Source organism: Gallus gallus, chromosome 5 (genome assembly GCF_016699485.2).
Source record: "Gallus gallus isolate bGalGal1 chromosome 5, bGalGal1.mat.broiler.GRCg7b, whole genome shotgun sequence".
NCBI classification, from domain to species: Eukaryota; Metazoa; Chordata; class Aves; order Galliformes; family Phasianidae; genus Gallus; species Gallus gallus.
Window position 1 is genome coordinate 30891555 of NC_052536.1, and position 20188 is coordinate 30911742.

The following is a 20188-nucleotide window of genomic DNA, read 5'->3' on the forward strand; positions in this document are numbered from 1 at the left end:
GGCAGCTTTCCTCAATGAAAGAAGTTACTAACGGTGTTTGCACCAAACCTAGAACTTTATCATGAACTCAAAGCTTGGGAAAAAAAAAAAAAAAAAAAAAGCAAGAGAATACTGTAACAAACTTCGTACAGAGTTCGGTCTATTAATTGTTTCATGTTAGATATTCTATGTGTTTACCTCAATTGAAAAAAAAAAAAAAAAGAATGTTTTTGCTAGTATCAGATCTGCTGTGGAATTGGTATTGTATGTCCATGAATTCTTCCTTTCTCAGCACGTGTTCCTCACTAGAAGAAAATGCTGTTACCTTTAAGCTTTGTCAAAATTTACATTAAAATACTTGTATGAGGACTGTGACGTTATGTTTTAAAAAAAAAAAAAAGGTGTTAAGTCACAAAATGCGGTAATAAATATTTCATTTTTGATTTTTTGTTAGGCTTTTGTGTTTTTAATTACGCTTAGAAGAGACTGGAGTTACTAGGAGAGAGACCTCAAATATATGTCTTCACAAATATGAAGAAGAAAGGTTGAAAAATCAGAACCAAACCTGTCATCGGCACTAAGAGAATAACTGGGTGAAAGAACGTCTGTGATGATATTTTTCTGCTGATTATCAATATTATATTCATACCAGATTAAACAAAACTAATCTCTCACCAGCTTGTATTCCAGAGAGCTGTGTCTAATATCTGTACTGTCTGCTAATAACATAGAAGCTCTGTTTGAGTTGTGAAGGCCCTGTACAAGACCAGTAAGCCCATGCGTGTTAAGTGTATGTGTCCGTGTATATGTATGTGTATGTGCATGCACAGTCACTGCTGTCTAGCTCAGCAATGAGGAATGGCTGTAAGCCAGGTGTAGGTTCACAAGTTTGGGAATGAGGAAAACAGCTTTAATTAATGAGGGTTATACCTGTGTGAGAATTGCATAGCTAGCTTTGGAGATGACTTTTTTGGTTTGTTTGTTTTTGTTTTTTTTTTTTTTCATTTGCTTTCAAAAGAAAGGAAAAAAAAATATCTACTAGTAGTAGATAGTAGAGGCCATCTACTATCTACTAATGAGGGAAAATGTTGATTTAGCATTTTAAATCTAAATAGCTAGTGCAGATCCATGGGTGGGGGTTGGTTTTACTTAAAAGCTTGTGGCATTTTGAAGCAACTGAAGGAGAGTTTGAAATGGGAGGAAATCATCATTGTTAGAAATATCTCTCTCTGATGTCGTGCTTTACGGCACTGGGGCCCAAAGTTCAGGGAAGAGTTCTGCCTTATTTCGAGGAGGAGGAGAGTGGGGAAGGGATGGAAGTTCTCCTAACTTTCTAGGAAACAAATGTGACCAATGGAACCGTGTGTGGATCTGTAACCCTTCTCCTCCTTCCTCCTCCTCGTTCCAAATGGCTGGAGTGTTATTAAAACTGTGACTGAAAACTTTTGCCTCTGGAATTTTGAAAGAGCTTCAGCCTCAGAGTTAATGTTTAATTTCTGAGCTGAGTAAGCGGACCCACGCTGCTGGCAACAGAAGGGAGGATGCCACTGGAATGGATGTGAGGATTTATTTAGCAGTCGGGTTCTGCGTTGTGGGCGTCTTTTTAAGGCACTCGTATGAAATGTAAAGGATGATAATTCCACACTTGGCTTTGATGCTCTCTGTCCTGGTTAAAATCACATCGAGCTGAACGAAGAGCACACCCCGGGTTCCTAGTTTCAAATTCTGACCATTGAGGATGCGGAGAATAAGAAGGCAAGGTTTGTGGTGGTAGCACTTTAAACAGGAGGCTTTCTTTTTAATCAGCACTTGGTTTTTCTGCAGATCATTTCCGTACAGTTTTAGGAGAAATGATAGAGAACGTCCTTGCGCAGGTGGAAGGACAGGGAGCGATTTATCCATGGGAGATTGTTGGTTTTGTAATGAACTAAATATGTGTATTGCTGTGTTGTCTTTTACTTTCTTTCTCTTTTCCCCTTCGGGCTGTGCCCTTCCAGAGATGCACTGCTGAAATCCGAGGTACAATAACGTGCAGAGATTTCTCCATCTGAGATTTACTGTTTTGCATGGAGGGTTCCGATTTTGGTATTTTTAAGAACTGCTCAGCTGTCAAAAGCAACCAAAACGGGAATAATGTTTTGACAGCGGTATAGTGTTAAAGAAAATAAGCTAGTCTGAATAAAAATTGCTTATGCTGTGGGAAACGAAGGGTAACAGAAGAAACACCTTTTGTTTACACACACACATGTTTATAATCTCAGATCTCCGTTTCTCTCAGTGGGTCTGGGCTGAGAGTCGGAGTCACCGCAAATGAGAGATTTTTCTTCCAGATTTAGCCACAGTTAAGGCGAAGAGAGAAGGGAAGCGGGCGCACCTCGGACGGGGCGCCCCGGCCCCGTCCGCCGCGGCAGCGGGGGCTGAGGGGCCGAAGAGGAGATGCCGGGGGAGCCAAACGCTCCCCCTCTCCCTCCTAGCGGCAGAGCGAGCGACAAACTTGCCCCACGCCACACCAGGTTTGCCAGGGCCGGGGCCGGGGCCGGGGCCGGGAGGGGTTGGGGCCGGGGCGCCGCGGGAACGCGCAGCAACGCGCACGGGGCCGCGCCACCGGGAGCTGCTCCGCGACTGTGCCAGGGCCGCCCGCGGCCAACGCCGCCGCTTCCCCGGGCAGCAGCAGGGGCAGGGGGTGTCCCGCCCAGCAGGGCTCCACGCGCCTCCCCAGGGACAGCTTCGAGGGTGGTACCCAAACCTTCTGACAGCATTTATTTATTTATTTATTTATTGAAACCCACTGAGCGAGAGGCGGACTGGTGAGGAAGCCCGGCTTCTCTGAGCTGAGAAGGACTGAGCGGAGTTAGAGGTGGTGGGGGAGCGGCTGGAAGGCAGATTTTAATATTAATAGTTCTGGTGGCGAGAAAGAGAGACAGAAGGAGGCTGCTGCTCTGGGCAGAGTCCCCGCGACAGCGATGATGGATGACCCCGCGCAGCCCAACAGCTCCGCCCCTCCGTCCCTCTCGGTGTCAGAGCCCTTCTACGTGCAGCTTTAGGAATAAAATAAATAAACACCCTCGGCCCCTTCCTCGCATCGATTTATGGATCATTATGAATCAATTACTGCTTTCAATATTTCAGAATTTGCTTATATATAAAGGGAGTCTGCGGCCGGAAAGAAGCATTAATCTTAGCCTTAGAAATGCAGAACCTTCCTGTACGGCCCGACGACTCCAAAAAAAAAAAAAAAAAAAAAAAATTAAAAAAAGAAAGAAAGAAAGAAAAAGAAACGGGGGGGAGGGGGGGTTGACCATTTTCCAGCGGCTGTAGCGCTGGGGAGGTGATGGCTGCTGTGAGTGCGCATCTCTGCGAGCGATTTTCAAAGTGCTGCGCGTAGGGAATAAGAGATGCCCGAGACTTTGTGATTTAACTCGATAGGAAAAGAGGAAAAAAGAGGGAAAGAAGCAGCGAGCCCCATGCCCTTCACCCGGCAAATAGCCAGTGCGGTGCCGTGAGAGCGAGCGGGGCCGGGCTGCGCCGCGGGCAGAGCGCGGAGCGGAGCGGAGCTGCTGCACGCTGTGGGAAGGCGGCGGCGGGGATAGGAGGGTGCGGTGTTGGACGCCTCTCGCTTTTTCTGTATTCTCCCATTTGCAGCAGTGTTTGAGGACCTCAAGGTGTTTCTATGGCTACCTTGTGTATGTGGGAGGGTCACATGTGGGGGTGCCCAAGAGAAAAGGCAGCTCTTGGGCGATCATTTATCAATGTCACCCACATAATGATTCTCTCTGCAGCCTTCTATTGATGAGGATAATTACATTAGCTCAGAGTGACTGATCAATGAAAAACCACCAAACAAAAACTTCTTTACTCTCCTATAATACCAAAAACCGATACAGAAATAAGATAGAAGGCGAGGGTGGGATTTCCCTTTCCTTTCCCTTTAGCAACGATTTCTTTCTTTCTTTCTTTCTTTCTTTCTTTCTTTCTTTCTTTCTTTCTTTCTTTCTTTCTTTCTTTCTTTCTTTCTTTCTTTCTTTCTTTCTTTCTTTCTTTCTTTCTTTCTTTCTTTCTTTCTTTCTTTCTCTCTTTCTCTCTTTCTCTCTTTCTCTCTTTCTCTCTTTCTCTCTTTCTCTCTTTCTCTCTTTCTTTCTCTCTTTCTCTCTTTCTCTCTTTCTCTCTTTCTTTCCTTCTTTCTTTCTCTCTTTCTTTCCTTCTTTCTTTCCTTCTTTCTTTCTCGGGCAAGGGAAGGGAAAGAGTATTTACTCGTTGGGTTACCTTCTAAAAGAGGCCCCCATTTTGTGAGAAGTATTTCCTCAATCCCTATCTATCCATCGTTCCTCGCCCAGTATGGACAAACAACTATTTAGAGCACCAACTGCTGCTCGGCTCCCGGACCCCAACCTCTGCTGTCCCCCTGCGCGGGGCAGTGCGGTGTTCTGGGCTACACAGACGGAGAGGGAATGCAGATAACTTTTCTCTCACGGTCACAGCCGCCCATTTGTCAGGTTTTCTTTGGTTTTATCACTTCATAAAGTAGGTCTATTAAAGATGGAATGTTGCCTCCCTGAGATGCTGCTATATCGGTGAAAGTTTGCAATTAAATTACTGTTGCGTTCTTTCCAGAGTTAAAAATCAATGTTTTCTCAATTAAAGGGAATGTTAATGCTGTTCCTTGGCAGTTGTTAAGGACGCCGTAAATTTTATGACGCTGCCTCCCAGCCCCAAGCCCGGGCAGCGGACAGGTTGTGTTCGCGTTGGTTTGGAGTTGTTGCTGGTCTTGATCTTTCTGTGAAGGGCCCTCTTCAGAAAACTCGTTTTTGAGTAACAAACTCGATATGCAGAGGGGCAAGGAAAACCGGAGCTGCTCTCCTGTCCTCCCATTGAGCGAAAACCTGCTTTTGGGAGAGGACTCTGCCTCCGCGGGGCTCCGCGGGGTGGTGATACAGAGGCGATACGGGGGGCCAGAGAAACCCCGTTTCTCTGAAACACGCTGTGGGGGTAGGGCGTGTTTTGGGGGTGCCCGCGGAGCCGACAGGACTGGGACTCAGCGCTGTGTTTCAGGGATGTGTGGAGCGCTGCTGGGGACTGTGTCTGGCTCTGGGAGACCTTCACAGCTCCTGGAGCGCCCCACTGCAACTTAGCATGTGGAAGTCAATGGGAGAGGGAATCAGAGGGTTTTTTTCTCTTTTTATTTTTATTTTTTATTTTTGCCAAAACTTGTTGTCCATACACACTACGGCCCAGTGACACTCACAGGAGCTCAGTTCGGACCCGTTTGCAGGGGCTCAGTTCCTGGAGTCGCAGGACCGTGAGATCCGAGACAGGCCCTTACCCGAAGCGTGGTTAAACTCCCCGAAATTAGCCCCGCGAAGAAGCGGTGCAAACTCATTTGATTAAAGCGACCATCAGATTCCTCGAGATTAGGAAGAGAGAAGGCGCGGAGGGGGATGTGTTTATTATTTATGCCATAGTCCGCGGCCAACGCTCGGAAGGGGGATTACAGAGGGTGTTTGAAAGGGAGAGAGGGGGAACAGAGCTCGGTGCTCTGGAGCCCCTTCGTTCGGGTCCCCCGAGTAGTCCCCCCGGCGGGGAACAGCCCCGCGCCCCGCACCGCCCCCGCTCACCCCGAGCCCGCGCTCGGCTCCGCCTGAGCCCGGAGCGGGCACCGAGGCGGCGGTCGGCGGTCCCCACCCGGAGCGCGGGCAGCAAACAAAGCCCTCGGCCGTCGGGGCCCCGCCGAGACGGGGCTGGGGCTGGGGCGAGCAGCCCCGGGCTTCATTTTCCTACGGATCCGCTTCCCTAGGGTGGAAACGTTTCAGAATCTATGAACCTCGAGTGGACAAATCCCCGCTATTAACACGGGACATGGACGAGTGGCAAAAAAACTGAATGGGAACCGCGCGGCAGCTTTGGGAGAAACTAACGATGTGCTCCAGCTCTTGCCACTGCGGGAAGGAGCGGGGGGGAACCCCTCTGATTAATAACTAGCAGGGTAATGTTGAGGGCTTTTTCTGCCCGATTGCCTTTTTGAATTAGAGCCGATTTCTTCACACTTCAATAGGGCCTGTCTCTTTTAAAATGACTGACAGATTTGTTTCTCCTTTTTTTCTCTCCCTGAGACTTAATGATGTAAATTTTCTAATTAGTTAAATCACGTTGCTTAAAGGCCTTAATATTTACCGGGCCAGGACTGATAGTCGCGTTCGGATCTCTCGGAATAAGAGGCGAAATAACGTTTGGCTTTTTGCAGAGGGAGGGGGCCGAGAGGGAGGGCGGGGAGGGCTGGGGAAATACAGCGCAAAATAAGAGCTAAAGTTCAGCCCGGAGCTTCTTCCCTCCCCCCGCCCCAGAACACGCTTTTATTTTTCAATCAGCTAAGATTTAATTAGGAGCCCCCGGGCCGGACGATCTGATATTTTCTCATTAGTTTCCCATCAGTAATCTTGAGTGTTAGATTGGCTTAAAGGTTGTCAACATTTGACCAATTTTATTTAAGGCAAAGAAATCGCACATTATAGCTCCGGGACCTGAGATCCGAAAATAAATCCTGCCCGGATCAGCGGAACTAACAGGCGAAAAAAATGTTGACAATTCATCGTTGTATTTAATAAGTTGCATAATGTACAGTACATAGAGAGGGAGGCGAAGGGCTCTCCGCGCAGCCAACTGCGCGCAAAAGGCACCCGCGGGGCGCGCACCTCACCGGCGAGAGGCGCTCGGGGCGGGCTGCGAGCACCGGGAACCCGGAGGGGGAACCGACCCGGGGCCGCGCCTCGGAGCCGGGATGCTTGAGGACGTGTGCGGTGCTTGCGCGGTGCTTGCGCCCATGCGGGAACGCGGAGACGGTGGGCAGGGCGCGGGCTGCCAGGAGCAACGTCGGAGCGCCCCCTGCTGGCCGCAAGGCCGCTGCGCCGGGCCGAAAGGAGCGAAGCCGCGTTCGGGTGCTGCGGGACGGGAGGGTTGTGCGCAAACTGCTAACCCACAGGTCCTTCCTTTCTTTCTTTCTTTCTTTCTTCCTTTCTCCTTTTTCTTTTCTTTTTCTTTTTTTTCCCTTGTATTTTAGTTATTTTATTATTTGAATATTGTATTTTCTTTTTACTTTTTTTTTTAATTTTATTTTCATTATCGCCACTATTTCTATTTTAGACAGTCCAAACCTTCTGAGAACCGGAACAAAATCTCATGTATAGCTCCCGCGTGTTCTCCCACTCATTCTGCGGGGCTCACAAACTTCCCCGGGACTTCCTATCCCGCATGGAGAACACAAACGGCCCTTATCAGTGGCTCTAGGAAGAGCGCGACATGGTGCCGGCAATTTATGGGGAAAGCCTGGGATGTTCTATTTGTTGAAAACACGACAGAAGGGGTGAAAGCAGCTGATCCGATCCGCTGCGAGATTTCATCATCCCGTGGCACCTCGGGGGAGCCAGGCCCGATGTCCCCGGGCCGGGCCAGGAGGACTTCACCTATCGGTTGGAGGGGATGGGTCGAAAGCCGGAAAAAAAAAAAAAAAAAAAAAAAAAAAAAAAAAAAAAAAAGAAAGAAAAAAATAAGAAACATAAAATCGGCCGCGATTAAAGAGGCAGCAGAGCCTCTTTGTGCTGTGAGGTGCTACAGGTAAACGTTTCTATCTGGCAGGATTGTTTTGCCCGTTAAAAGACAGAAATAAAATCAAAGCACCACCATCAAACCTGGCTCAGGTCTGTGCCGGGTTCGGTCAAGGCAACGCCTATGGAAGCTGGTGCTCGCTGCATCGAGGCAGGAGGTGCTCGAATATATTTTCTTTTAAAAGGTGTAGGGAATGGGGGAGGGCGGCAGAGAATATTTCTCAGAACACCGGGAGATACCTTTCTTGAAACAAAGGCAAAGGGGAATCATCTCAATTGCAAATCCATCAGGCAGAGAGCAAATACCAATATTTATAGGAAGGCGTTCGAAAATACCGTGCGCTTAAATAACAGCAGCGAAAGCTATCTGCAGTCGCAACAGAGCAGCTTAATAAAAAATTAGCCTCACTGACAGTCTTGTCAACATCTTAAGTAAATTATCATAGCGATGGTCTTTGGAGAAGAGAACCCACACTCCTCGCTAAAACACCTCCTATCATTAATCTTAAACCACTTGAAGATTATGATGGAAAGAATGGGATCAGTAACCATTATCATCTCCAATTGCTGTTAAAAACTCCGCTGTTTATTTTTGCAACCAAAGCAAATGTAAGTAGGAAATGCAGAAAAGGGAAGAAAGGCAAACACTGAGAGGCAGAACAATTGAGGCGAATCCTGTTCCAACCTCGATGATAAACACATGGAAAAGGCTGTGACTGCTCTGCGGATTGCTGGAATTTGGGGAGACATTAGGAAAATAAACACACCGATGGCTCCGCATCGGCGGTACATGCAGTGAAAGGTAACTCCCTAACATTAATTGCATTTTCCTGAATATTCAGTGTTTGCCTTTATCTACATCGATCATTTGACAGAGATCGAAACTATTAAAAGAGTGCTCACACCTTTCACTGTCCATATCCGAAAAGAAATTCATTTCTAGCCTTTTTTTTTTTTTTTTCCCTGAGATTTCTATGTGCGCTCCGTGTCGTTGCCACCATCGTCAGAATTAAGTCCACGGTATAATTTTAATAAGGCACTGACGCACTCGAAACATTTGCTCAAGGTGAAATCTTTTCAGAAGAGATCTGTGGATTTTATTGCAGTGTTTCCTCTTACAGCATCACCCCTCTTTGAAATGATTTTTTACAGCTGAAAATTATTACATGTTTGTATTTCTGTTAAACTAATTCCAGGATTTGGCGGCAGTGAAGGCAGAATCTGCTGCTTTAGGGGCACTGGACCTGAAAAGCTATCGACGGAGCTTTACACCTCCAATGACTCCACGAATCGATGTGAGCCGGGCACACGCCTGAATCCAATCAGACCCGGGTTTTTGAAGGTATTCCTCGAAATGCCAAAGTTTACACGAAGCCTTTAAGCAGAGCGGTGCACCCCGGCCGGCCCTCCTCCTTCCCTCCTCCCCGGCAATAAAAAGAAGGGGCGGCATCAGGACAGGGCGAAGAGAGCTAAAATCAACCCCACCGTTATTTTCGCCCGACAGAGCCGCACCTTCCGCGGCGCCTCATTCCGGCATCGCCCGCTCGAGGCTGCCGCTCCCCTCCGCGGAGCGCTGCGCGGGCACTGCGCGGGGCGCAGGTAGCGCGGCGGGAGCCGCAGCCGGAGCGGCGCTGCCCGCTCAGCCCCCGCCGTGGCCCCGCAGTGACCCCGGCCCGGGGCTGCAGGAGGTGAGAGGTGACGCCTCGAGCCGGCGCAGACCTGGCCCTTTTAAAGCCACAGCTAATCAGTCCTTCAGTAAATTAAAATCTAGGAACCGGAGGGGAAGCAATTTCGTTGTAAAGAATTACGGGGCGCGCACCGGGAACGAAAGAGCACCGAGGGGATTGCGCTGCCGTCCGCGGCGGAGGGGTTTGCGGCCGGGGAGCGGCTGCGCAGAGATGGTCTGACAAAAACTGTGCGCGCGGTACAGCCGCGGCGGGTCCGCACGGTGCGGAGTCCAACGCGCACGGCCCAATAAGGCGCGGTCTCGGGTTGTTGAGAAACTTCAGCCCCAGAAGCCGCACGTCGGGATGGGGTCCCGGAACGCCGGGCTGCCACCCAGCCAAAGGCTCGGCGTTGCGTTACAGCACGGGGAGAAAGTAAAGTGGAACAAGCGATCAATTTTTCCCGTCAATTTATTAGTTTCATGTTTCTCTTCAATCTCTCTGAGAAATAGGGGATCACTGCCGCACGGTGCGTACGGGAGTGCGGGTGCGTCCGTGTGCACGCACACGAGAGCGGACCGAGCGAACCGGGTGGCCCTCAGACTGCGGGGAACGGGGAGAGGTCAATTGCTCCTCTTCAATTAGGAGAGGTTCCCCATTGTCCTGGCACCCTGTACTTGTTAATAACTGCGCAGGGTCAGGAGAAGAGGAATAAACGTCTGCTGCGAGTAATCTGCTGTAATGCAATTATTTCACTGGGTTAACGTGCAGTGGCAGTGCAACACGGCCACGAGTATGAGATACAAAGGGAAAAACAGAAAATAAAGCCTGCGGGAGGAATATTAGTATTTGGCGACATAGACGCTTCAGTGGGTTGTGGTGAGGAGCACTGAGCTCCGGTAACAGCGCTCTGTTCTATCCTGATTACACAGAAACTTTTCTTTCCCGTGAGCTCCAGGCAGCAAAACGCTGTTTGAGGAGACCGCGAGCCGCTTTCCGGGCTGCTGCTATAATTAATTTAGGTGTGGCGATCCCAGATCCGAGGGAGAAGGAAATGATTGATGCCGCCAGAACCCCCTTCCCTTACGCAGCCCCGAGCAGCGCCCGGCGCAGGTAAGCTGCCGCGTCAAGCTATTTTTAACCGAACAAAAGACGGAGCAAACAGCTGACGTCAGGGAGCAGCTTCCCGGGCCGGGGGGGGGACGACGGGACGGGACGGGGCGGGCGGCAGCGCTGGGGGGGGGGGGGGGGGGCAGCGGGCCTCGTTCCCCCCGGCGCCGTAATCCCCGGGGTCACGGGAGGAGCGGGGCGGGGGGCGGCGAGTTACGGGTACGGCGCTGCCTGGAGGGGGGTGCTCGCCCGTGGCTTTGCCCTGCGAGGCGGCGAGCACAGAAAGGGGCGGGGGGAGGAGGAGGAGGAAGGGGAGAAGGCGACCACCGAGCCAGGGGCCCTTTCCCGGCTTCGTGCGATGGCCGAGAGCCGCCTCCAGCGCGGAGCCCGCTGCCCCTCAGCTTTGCCGCCCCCTCCCCTCCAGCCCCGACCCCGTCCCCGCTCGAGTCACGGAGCCGCGATTCATGCGGCCGATTTAGTTAAAATAAATAAACCCACAAAGATTCACTGGCATCGACCCGCAGGCTTATTAAGGGCATCGTTACAGTGGCCGCTCCAGCCACTGCGCGGCCCGGGGGGGGCACAGCCTCTCGCAGCCACGGTCACCCCCCGGCACCTCGGATCTCCCCGGCGGGGGAGAGCAGGGTTGGAAGCTGCTGTTGTCAGTGCCGATTGTTAACCCAAATAATAATAATAAAAAGAAATCGTTACAGCTGTGTGCTGGCGGAATATGGCAATTACTATTATTGCCAATCACGATTAGAAATAATTATCCAGAAAGCGCGAAGGGCTCAGCTGCCAAGGTGTTTTGAATAATCACTTTGGAATGAACAGCACAACATCAGGTTCGCACACAGGGACGGCTGCAGACTTCCAGGTGTAGGGGTCCCTGAGGGACACCCTACGCCAGCGGGCTCCGGTGTACCCATGGAGCTTCATTTTATCCCCCACCGCAGGACCCGGATGCCTGCCCCACTCCTGAGGGTATGAGGGTCCGAGCACCGAGGGCTGGGCTCCCTCTGTCTTCAGTAACAGCAAGGTTAGCAGGTTACAGGGTAATGTGGTCACAGGTGAACCCACTAGCCCCATTTACGTCCCACAGGCCTCCTCGTTTTGAGTATTTGAAGTGCTATGTAACCAGGGGGAGGTCACAGGTGATGGACAAGTTCAACATACTTAGCTCAATTACCCAAGTTTCATTTCCAAATTGTGTTCAATTTTATCTTCCTGCCTCCCTCCAAATTATCTTAGAAGAGGGGGAAAAAAAAAATCAAATGAAAACAGACAATTTAAGCCAAATCCCGTACACCATCATTTATATGCAAAATGATTTTTGTGATATATGCTCCTGTTAATGGTTCTGGGATGCCAGATCTTTCCGAGTGGATTTACAAACCTAGCCATCAAATTATTTCAAAGGCAAAGCCTATTAGGGACAAAAATAATTACAAACTTCCAGAAGCTTTGTAAAAAACAAGTTTCTGAATGTTGTCTCTTTAAATTTTACTTAAGTTTTGTTTTTAATTTAAGCCTGGAGGCACAGCAGAGAGATACGCAGCATCTAATAAGGAGTCTGGGAAATAATGCACCGTAATCTGGTGCTGAGCTATTTCTCCATAAAATATAGATAAGGAATCAATTCATAAGCACAAATATCTGCTAGGACCGAGTTTTAACATAACGTTTCACATGAGCATTCTTACATGCATTATTAAAGAGATAACAGAATCGCTTCAGATCAAGCCCCGTACAGTCACATCTGGAAATGCTCTTTTCTGTCTAATTTTCTTTTTTTTTTCTCTTCTGGGAAAAAAAAAAAAAGTTAGATGAAAAACTCGTCTGTCCCCTTATATATTAACTGTTACCATCAGCTTTTAATCAGCAACATGTATCGTTACATTTACAGAATCCCTTCCATGCTGCCTCTTTTGGATAGCAGTAACATGAAGATAGTATCTGCATTCATTTACAGAATCTGATGGTAAAACCAAAACCACACACAACTAGCGTATACATTGCTTTATGCACACAGACAGGCATGTAGATACGTAGACACAACACACATACGTGGAAACAAGTCCTGGCCGTGTGTTGGAAAACATAATAGAAAGTATCTGTGCAGTTAACCAGACCGTAAGTCAAACACCATCAGATAAGAAGCGGCCGAGGGAAAATTAGTTTAAAATCAGACACAGCTAATTTCTGCAGGTACTAGAACCTCAGCATGCTTTGCCCTAAGATATTTAATCACTGTCAGTTTTAAAGGGAGCTCTCCGGGGTTTGAGTCATATAAAGTATTACCTCCAAGCCACAAAGGGTTAATGAACTCCCACAAGTTGCAAGCAGCTCATACAGCTGGGTTGGTTGGTTTGTTCTGTTGGTTTGCTATTGTTGTTGTTTTTTTGCTAATGAAATTATATTCTGAGGGCAAAGATAAAGGATGTCCATAAGATCTGCTGGTTGCTGATGTTGTTTTAATTTACAATTTGTCCTCTTAATGGAAAGGTGAGCAAAGTGTTTTCCAAACAGAAACACCGAAGATTATTTAGGAAAAAGAAAAACCAAAACCCGAACAAATAAACAACAAAACAAAAAACCCCAACCCACCACTCTCAGTGCTGTTTTTTTAAACACTCTGGAGTTTTCTGAACAACTCTGATGTACTCATATCCCTATCACAACTATTTTCTTTTTACTGTTGAAAGTGAATAGTCAAGCTAAATTGATGCTTTACATATATCCTGTCTCAATTTGTAATACTCTATTCTCTGTAAGGAGATAATTTGAAAAAAAAAATACAAAAAAGAAGAAGCTGTACCACTGACAACAATTTACTTAAATTCACAAACCTTGAAATTGATGCATCTCCTATCAATCATAGTCAGAAGCCACAGTAAAACACATCCAACATTTGTATATCAAAAGTAGGGCTAAAAAAACCACCCCGTTTTGTTCAATTTAAATGTCCTTCAACATGTTGTGATTTTGTACTCTGATATTACTGGGAGATTTTCACTGTAGGTTACTTTCCACTGTCAAACACATGCAAGAGAGTAACCTTGCAAAATTAAAGTGTGTGCCATTACACAGCACAGATGTTTGTTCTCACCCGGTTACTGACAATGAAATACTTATTAAATAATAATAAGGAGATATCGACTTCCCTATTCTGTCGATATGAAGATCTGTTGATCTGTGAGGTTAATATTGATGAGGCAGCGCGAGGTAAATGTTTCATCAGGAGGAGAAATAAATCCCAATGCCGGCACAGAAAAAAACAAACTTCGCACGTACGTAGGAACAAATCCTTTTTGTACTTATTAGGTATAGGAACACCAGCTCAGCCTATCAGCTAACGCTGAAGGAAATCCTTGACACTACTTTCAGGAAACGTGTTCCCAAAAGTGTCTATCATGGGTATTTAAAACTAAGCTTAAGTGATGCCAGGCACTTGGAGCCTTTAGTCATGCTGTGTGTTCTGTTCTGAATGGCACATTTCCCTTTGAGTGTTACTGGACGGCTCCACTTACGCCCTCAATACTTTTCATGTTAAGGAGATTTCTGTTTGAGTTGGAGGCATGCATTTTTTTTTTTTTTAATACGATGAACTCTCTGTCAAAATATTATTTATATTTGTTGTCTCATCAGAACATCTGTGAAAGTTCCCTCTCTTTACCCTCTGCCACAGAAGACAATAGTATGCAGCTTCGAACAATGCAAAGAGCCATTTAACTTGATGGGTCTGGCAGAAGCAGCCACTTTCTCGTTCATTATTATATTTAGATTTTCCTTCATTCTGCTTAAGCTCAGAGCTGCTTTGCTTTTTTTTTTTTTCTTTTCTTTTCTTTTCTTTTTTTTTTCAGGAAGAATGTTCCACCAGTCAGGTGGGTCTTGGACTTCAGTAGCATTATTTCAGCATACTATTTTTAACGAACAACACATACACACGTAACAATCTGTGTAACTCGCTTCTGCGTCTCTGTATAAAAATTGAAAAGATATGACCCTAACTTGTAAGACAATAAGAGTCTTGGGTAAAAGTGCCAAATGATGTAACTTTCAATTTTCCCCTTTTGATTACTTATGGCCTTGATGCTCAGCAACTTTCCCTGTACTGTGGCTGCTTGCAAAGAGAGGGCTCAGTCACTCTGACCTGAAAATCACTTTAGCTGCCCAGCTGGGCCATCTTGGTCTGACTCATGGGGTGGAAGAGCCTTTTGTACAGCAGCCTCCCTCCTGCCTGCCTGTAGCACAAATGCTGTGGCCTGACAGGGAAAGCAGGGCAGGTACACGGGGCTTTCTCTTGGTGAGATGGTGCAGGAAAATCACTTCACTGCTGTTTGTGCTGTTCCTTGCCAGGCTGGCAAACTGCTTTTCTGTCCAGAGATCAACCAGGGGGCCTGATACTTTTTATTTTGTTACTTGCACCATGGGAGAACTTGTATCATCGAAAGGTAAAAAACATTGTTTTTTTTTTGTTTGTTTGTTATTTTTTTCCCCCTCATGCTTTCTTATCCTTCTCATGTCCTCTCCCCTGTACCTGTTCAGTGGAACACTGTGTCTTAAGTCCAGGATCCTATTGTAAGACTCCCGTCTCTCTAAATTCCTGTGCTAAACCAAATTTCTCTTAAAGGCCGTGAGGTTTGGTATGTTTATGTTCTGCCATGCTGACTGTTTCTGACTGTTGTTGTTGTTTGTTTGTTTGTTTGTTTGTTTTTAGGTGTTTTTGTCCTTCTAATATCTTGAGATTTTTTTTTTTTCCTACAATCTTCTGAAGTATCTCAAAATTTCTGCTTAACAGAAATCAGATTTGGTTGTCTAATCTTAAAAAAATTCCGACTAATGCACATTAGCTAATCCTCGTACTACACTCACAAGAAAAGACACTCTTAAAGCTTTTAACTCAACCTAAGATTTTCATAAAGTTTGCTAATATTTTCAAAACTCTTTTGGGCAGTTTGATGGCATGCCTTCTACTGCCCTCGAGGCTCTGGGGCAAGGCTTTCCATGGAGGTGTGAAAACTAAACTGGGGGCTTGTGCTCCAAAACCGATTTGCATGTATTTGTCTCAATGCATTTATCTGAAACAATAATAGATTCTCAAATTTAGTCAAAGAAAAGGATCCAGCAAACAAGCTGAGCGCTTTTAGTAGTAATTACACTTGAGAAATATTATCGTATGACACCACTTGGGTACCCTTACACGTGCAAGGTATATTCTCTATCATGTTCACCTTAAGACACTAAGTTAATTTTCACTGCAGTTTCAAGGCTGGGGATTTCTTACCTGTGTTTTCTACACAGCAATAAACACAGTGATGGAACAATTGTTCTGCTAGCGGGTTAAACTGAATAAGAGAAAAAATAACTAATAGAGTAATAACTAGGGGGCTGCCGTGTCCAGTTGTATACTTCATGAAATAGATTGCAAGAGAAGAGAAAGGCAGCAAACTGTGTAAACTGAGTACAGATAACTCCCATGCTGTGAAAACCCTTCTACCTTAAGAACAGTAGCAATGAAAAGGTTACAAGAAAGGGGGTAATAAAAATATCAAGAGAAACGAAATAGAAACAGGTTTCTTTGCAAGTAGAGAAGCCTCGGTCTAATATGGTGGCCTTATACACAAGTACATTTGTCTTCCAGACCCTCTGCTGTTGATTAGAATTCTGATGCCACTGGAGGGGTTACAATTTTGTTGAGTTTCTGGATCTCAATTGCGCTGTCAAGGGGTCATTCTTTCTGGTAATAAGGTAGCTAGTGGCCCCTGGGAGAGAAGGAAAACAATTGACTCTTGAAAGCAGAAACATATACTGAAGTCTAGAGTAGATTTCTGGCAATGGACCAGGTCTTTTCTCATAGCATTTGTCATTGTAGCAATGAAAAAACTGTGGGAGTTCTACAGGTGGCTGAAAGAGGAAAACAGAGTACAGCAACAACAAAAAAGTACTAGATGTAATTTATTTTGGAATTATATTTAAGAGCAGGTTGTTTTTTTGTTTGTCACACTGTTGGTTCACTTGTTAGAGATGTGGATCCCATTAGATAGAAATATGTTGCTTATTTTAAAGCAAATGATTATCAAATGACTAGACTTCAAAACATTTTTTTTTTTTGCTTTAATTTGAAATGAAGTCATTTGAGTTTGAAACATATGCCTTTGCTAAATGCAGAATATTTTGTTGCCAAAAACAGACAATTTCATTTTGAGTCCACTGCTTGTGAGCACTGTTGATCCTGGACGTCACTAGCAATATGAGCCTTGGCAATAAATCGTTACAGAGGTCAGTAGTAAAGTTTCTCTTATTACCGCTAGGTATTTTAATTTAATTTTCTTTTAAATTCTTATTCTGTCAAGTCAAAATGGTCTCACCACAGATTCATATTCAACTACAACGAATGCTATATTGAATTTGATTGGTTTTGGAAGCAGCATTTCACTCTGTACAAACTGAAAAATAATTTATGCTGAGATCTGCACATAAATATTTCCCACATCTTTCTAAAAACTGGTCTCATTATTTCACAGGCTATGTTACCAGGCTATTTTTGTTGTTGTTGTTGTTGTATAAGCACACAAAAAACACATGTGCATGCATGTGTATGTGCATGCATGTGTATGTGCATTCCACCACACGAACTCATAATTGTCAGTATATGTAATTTGACATGTGATTTATATAATACTTGCAAGATTTTAAAGTGGATTTCAATTTTATTATGAGCCCCAGCACTGTGGCAGATACACAGGTATTCTTCAAATCCTGTATCTGAAGTACTGGATTGTAGCAGCTTGAGACTTCCTTGGTTGTCAATGGAGGAAGACCGGCATGCCCAGAGACACACTTCTCTGAAGGTACTTGCCTTTCTTCCCTGACTATAGAGCAAGCCCAGAGCAAATACATTCCTAATTTAGAATAAATGACTGGTGTGGACTGTTAGGAATCCTGGAAGGAATGTGCAGACACACTGCTGTATCTGATGCCATCACCTGCAGGTTCTGGGCTGAGCAAGATCTTTCAGTTTAGGATCTAAAATGTTTCACAGAGATAATTGTGAGTGAAGTTTTTGAGAGATTAAATTTTGACTTCATCTGTCAAGAAGTCAGACATCCAGTCCATACTGGCCATCCTGTTTTACTCCAAAATCTACTCATTCAACTCATTTGTCTTAGAATTAGATGAAGTAAGCTGAGGAGGAGGACTTAAAGACAAAAGTGGGAGATAAATTAACAGGTGGGGGCACTCTCATTACAGATCACATTTAGATACCTAAATCAGGACAGGTGACCTTCTGATTAGCATGTTAGGTGCCTAGGACACTTTTTAGACAGTTAAAAGTGAAAGAAATCAAATATTTGCTAATGAATTTGTGTAAAAACATGCAGAGACAAAGGCACTTGCAGATTTAGGGTAAAAAAAAATAGTTCCACTCTTGCCTGGTAAAAAACAAACAGCAGCAGCAACAACAACAAGCAAAAAACCCACACCTCCTGCCTTATTGGATTAGGTAAAATGAGAAGAATAAAGAACATCTTGAAGAAGCCTTAATCTCACACTATACACAGTACTGTGCAACAGACTGTGAAAGAAAGAAAGAAAGATACTATTCCTAAAGTACTGTAGGAAAGGCTGGCTATACAAATGAGTTTTCCTCATGCCCATATCTGGGCACAGGGAGACTGGAAATAGATATTTCCACTTTCTACAGAGCTTCCCTCTTTCTTTCTCTCACATACATGCACACATAAAATAGGGATGGTTTTGTATATACATTTCAATGTCCAAGAGTATGTCAAGTTTATCTTGTTTGTCTCTTGCTCAGGACAGCTAATGGAAACTCATTTGCATACAACTATGTAGTATCATGTTTTACTCCACCGTGAAATCAAATTTAGAAAAAGCTCTAGTTTAATTAAGATAACTAACCTTCTTTCATTCTAAAGGTCTTTCCTCTGTTACTTAAACTAATTGTATTGTCTGATGTTATACTTCTTGGAAGTGAGCTTTAGACCCAGGCAGATTATTTTAACTGGATGTTTGTACACATTCGCAATTACATTTGTAACTCAGCATCCTACAGTGCATCATTTGCTTAAAGAATATGAATCTTGTTTTCAGACCTTTGAATTTAGAGCATCTGTTGTTGAAGGAGCGAAAAGTCTATTTTCTCATTAACAAAAAAATCTCAACAGGTAATACTGAAAACAGTATCCTGCTGTCTACAACAACAGAGTAACAGAAAACAAAAATCGAGTGCTGTAGCTAGACATAAGACAAACTAACTGGTGACATGCTCTATTGTGAACTGAAGCTCCATCAGATTGTCAAGAGGAATTAGTTCGTAAGCAAGGCTTAAGAACATAAGAATGTAAGACTGGAAGGAACCACCAGTGTCACAGAATTTTAATAGAAGATAATTTGTTAAACAACATTCCCATATGATCCTACTATTTTTTCCCCTCTCAGCTTCTCTGAAACTCCCTGCTGGTCTGACCACAGGGTGAAATTCCATTTTTACTGCAAAACTGGCACTCGGCATTTTCTGACTGTATGATCAAGAGGTACTGACCAGACACCAAAGCAATTTAATACCTGTAGGTGCATCAGTTCACCCTGACCTACATCTTGGTTCTAGCTGTTAACTGACTGAGCAAAGAAAGATGAATAGTCATTCCCCACCCTCTGAGCATCAATAAATGTATCAGAAAGAATAAAAATCCTTTCTGACTATTGCAGCTAATAAAAAAAATGTCTTCTAATAGGATAAATACAATCCATACACAGCATAAATACACATTTGATGGATATAATTTAAGAATTAGAACAAGAGTTGCTCTGCTGTCCTGAACTCTTACAATGGGGCTTTCAGGACTTCCAAACAGCTGGTGTCCAGATAATTTAGATATTTGCTGGCAGAATTGCACAGAGAAGTGTGGAGGAATCTACTGCAAAGGCCCGAGCAACTGAGGCCTGTGGTGATTCATCCAAACCACAAGGAAAGCAGCTGTTTTCAGCAGAATCTACAGCTTTTGGGTAGACTTACTGAGCCAGTACCCTTTCTTCTGTAGAGCTATTCAAGTGAGCAGAGTTACATACGGGATGAACTTGTCTCTTTAGGTGTGGGAGAAACCGTTTCCAGTACTGACATATGGATATTAGCACTCCTTTATGCATGGCTTACAGACAGGCTTTAGGAATGTTTACAAGGTGGGAAAGACAATGAAAGAACATGTAAAATCATTTCACCCTGATTCATCTTTGGAAAGGATTCCACATGCTGATCTTTCTCTCCCAGTTGGCTGTGTCCTCCAGAAGCCTTTCTTCCGATTCTGAACCTCTCATCCCTTCCACACCAAGGAATTTGGGCTCTGTCCAGTGGAGGGCTGGGACGAACATACATATTTTCTCTACACTCCCACATGCTTCTAGTCTTGGGGACTAAGGATAACACTGTTGAAAAATGCATGTGAACTGAGAAAAAAATTCTCAGGAGCTGGTATGAAACAGATCTCAGCAAATCCTTCCTTTATCACCTTTATATATGTGAGCTTTGCCCTAGTTCTAGAAACTAAAGCTCTAATTTCTTTCCTGGCAATTACAAAATGGCAACTATATCTCAGCTGCAGAAGGACTTTAATGAAGTCAAACCATCATTCGAGCCTCTCATTGGACACTGTGCCTATTCCTAAGGAGATAATGCACCTCGCAAGTCCATTTAAATTAAAACAATAAACTGAACCAAGCACTGTATTTTTATTCACAGAGGACCAACCGCCTTTCAAGGCTGAAGAATGTTAAGGGCTGTAGCAGAGTTACACAGCTAGTTGAACCAACAACTTT

The 20188-nt window shown here is 45.1% G+C and overlaps 2 protein-coding genes across 30 annotated transcripts in view; both read left to right on the forward strand.

Annotated features, from left to right (window-relative positions):
• The window catches only part of MEIS2 (Meis homeobox 2), a 170930-nt gene extending 170502 nt beyond the window's left edge, over positions 1-428 (forward strand). For 17 of the 18 annotated variants that reach the window (NM_001397983.1, NM_001397984.1, NM_001397986.1 and 14 more), the window contains one exon: positions 1-428. This exon is cut by the window's left edge and continues 1085 nt beyond it. The gene's annotated coding sequence lies outside the window, so the exon portion shown is untranslated. The other variant, XM_046941379.1, reaches the window with a different exon arrangement.
• Positions 1-20188, forward strand: part of LOC107053500 — a 115936-nt gene that overhangs the window by 519 nt on the left and 95229 nt on the right. For 4 of the 12 annotated variants that reach the window (XR_005860252.2, XR_006939349.1, XR_005860251.2 and 1 more), the window contains exon 1: positions 2318-2492. Coding sequence is in view for 1 of the 12 variants with exons in the window: in XM_046942089.1 (XP_046798045.1) it covers positions 1718-1739; positions 8771-8916; positions 10197-10351 (323 nt within the window). In the remaining 11 variants the exon portion in view is untranslated. Of the gene's footprint in view, positions 1740-2317; positions 2493-8225; positions 9971-10170; positions 10352-14707; positions 14803-14835; positions 16631-20188 lie in introns of those variants that run through there. The other 8 variants (XR_006939347.1, XR_005860256.2, XR_006939348.1 and 5 more) reach the window with 7 other exon arrangements.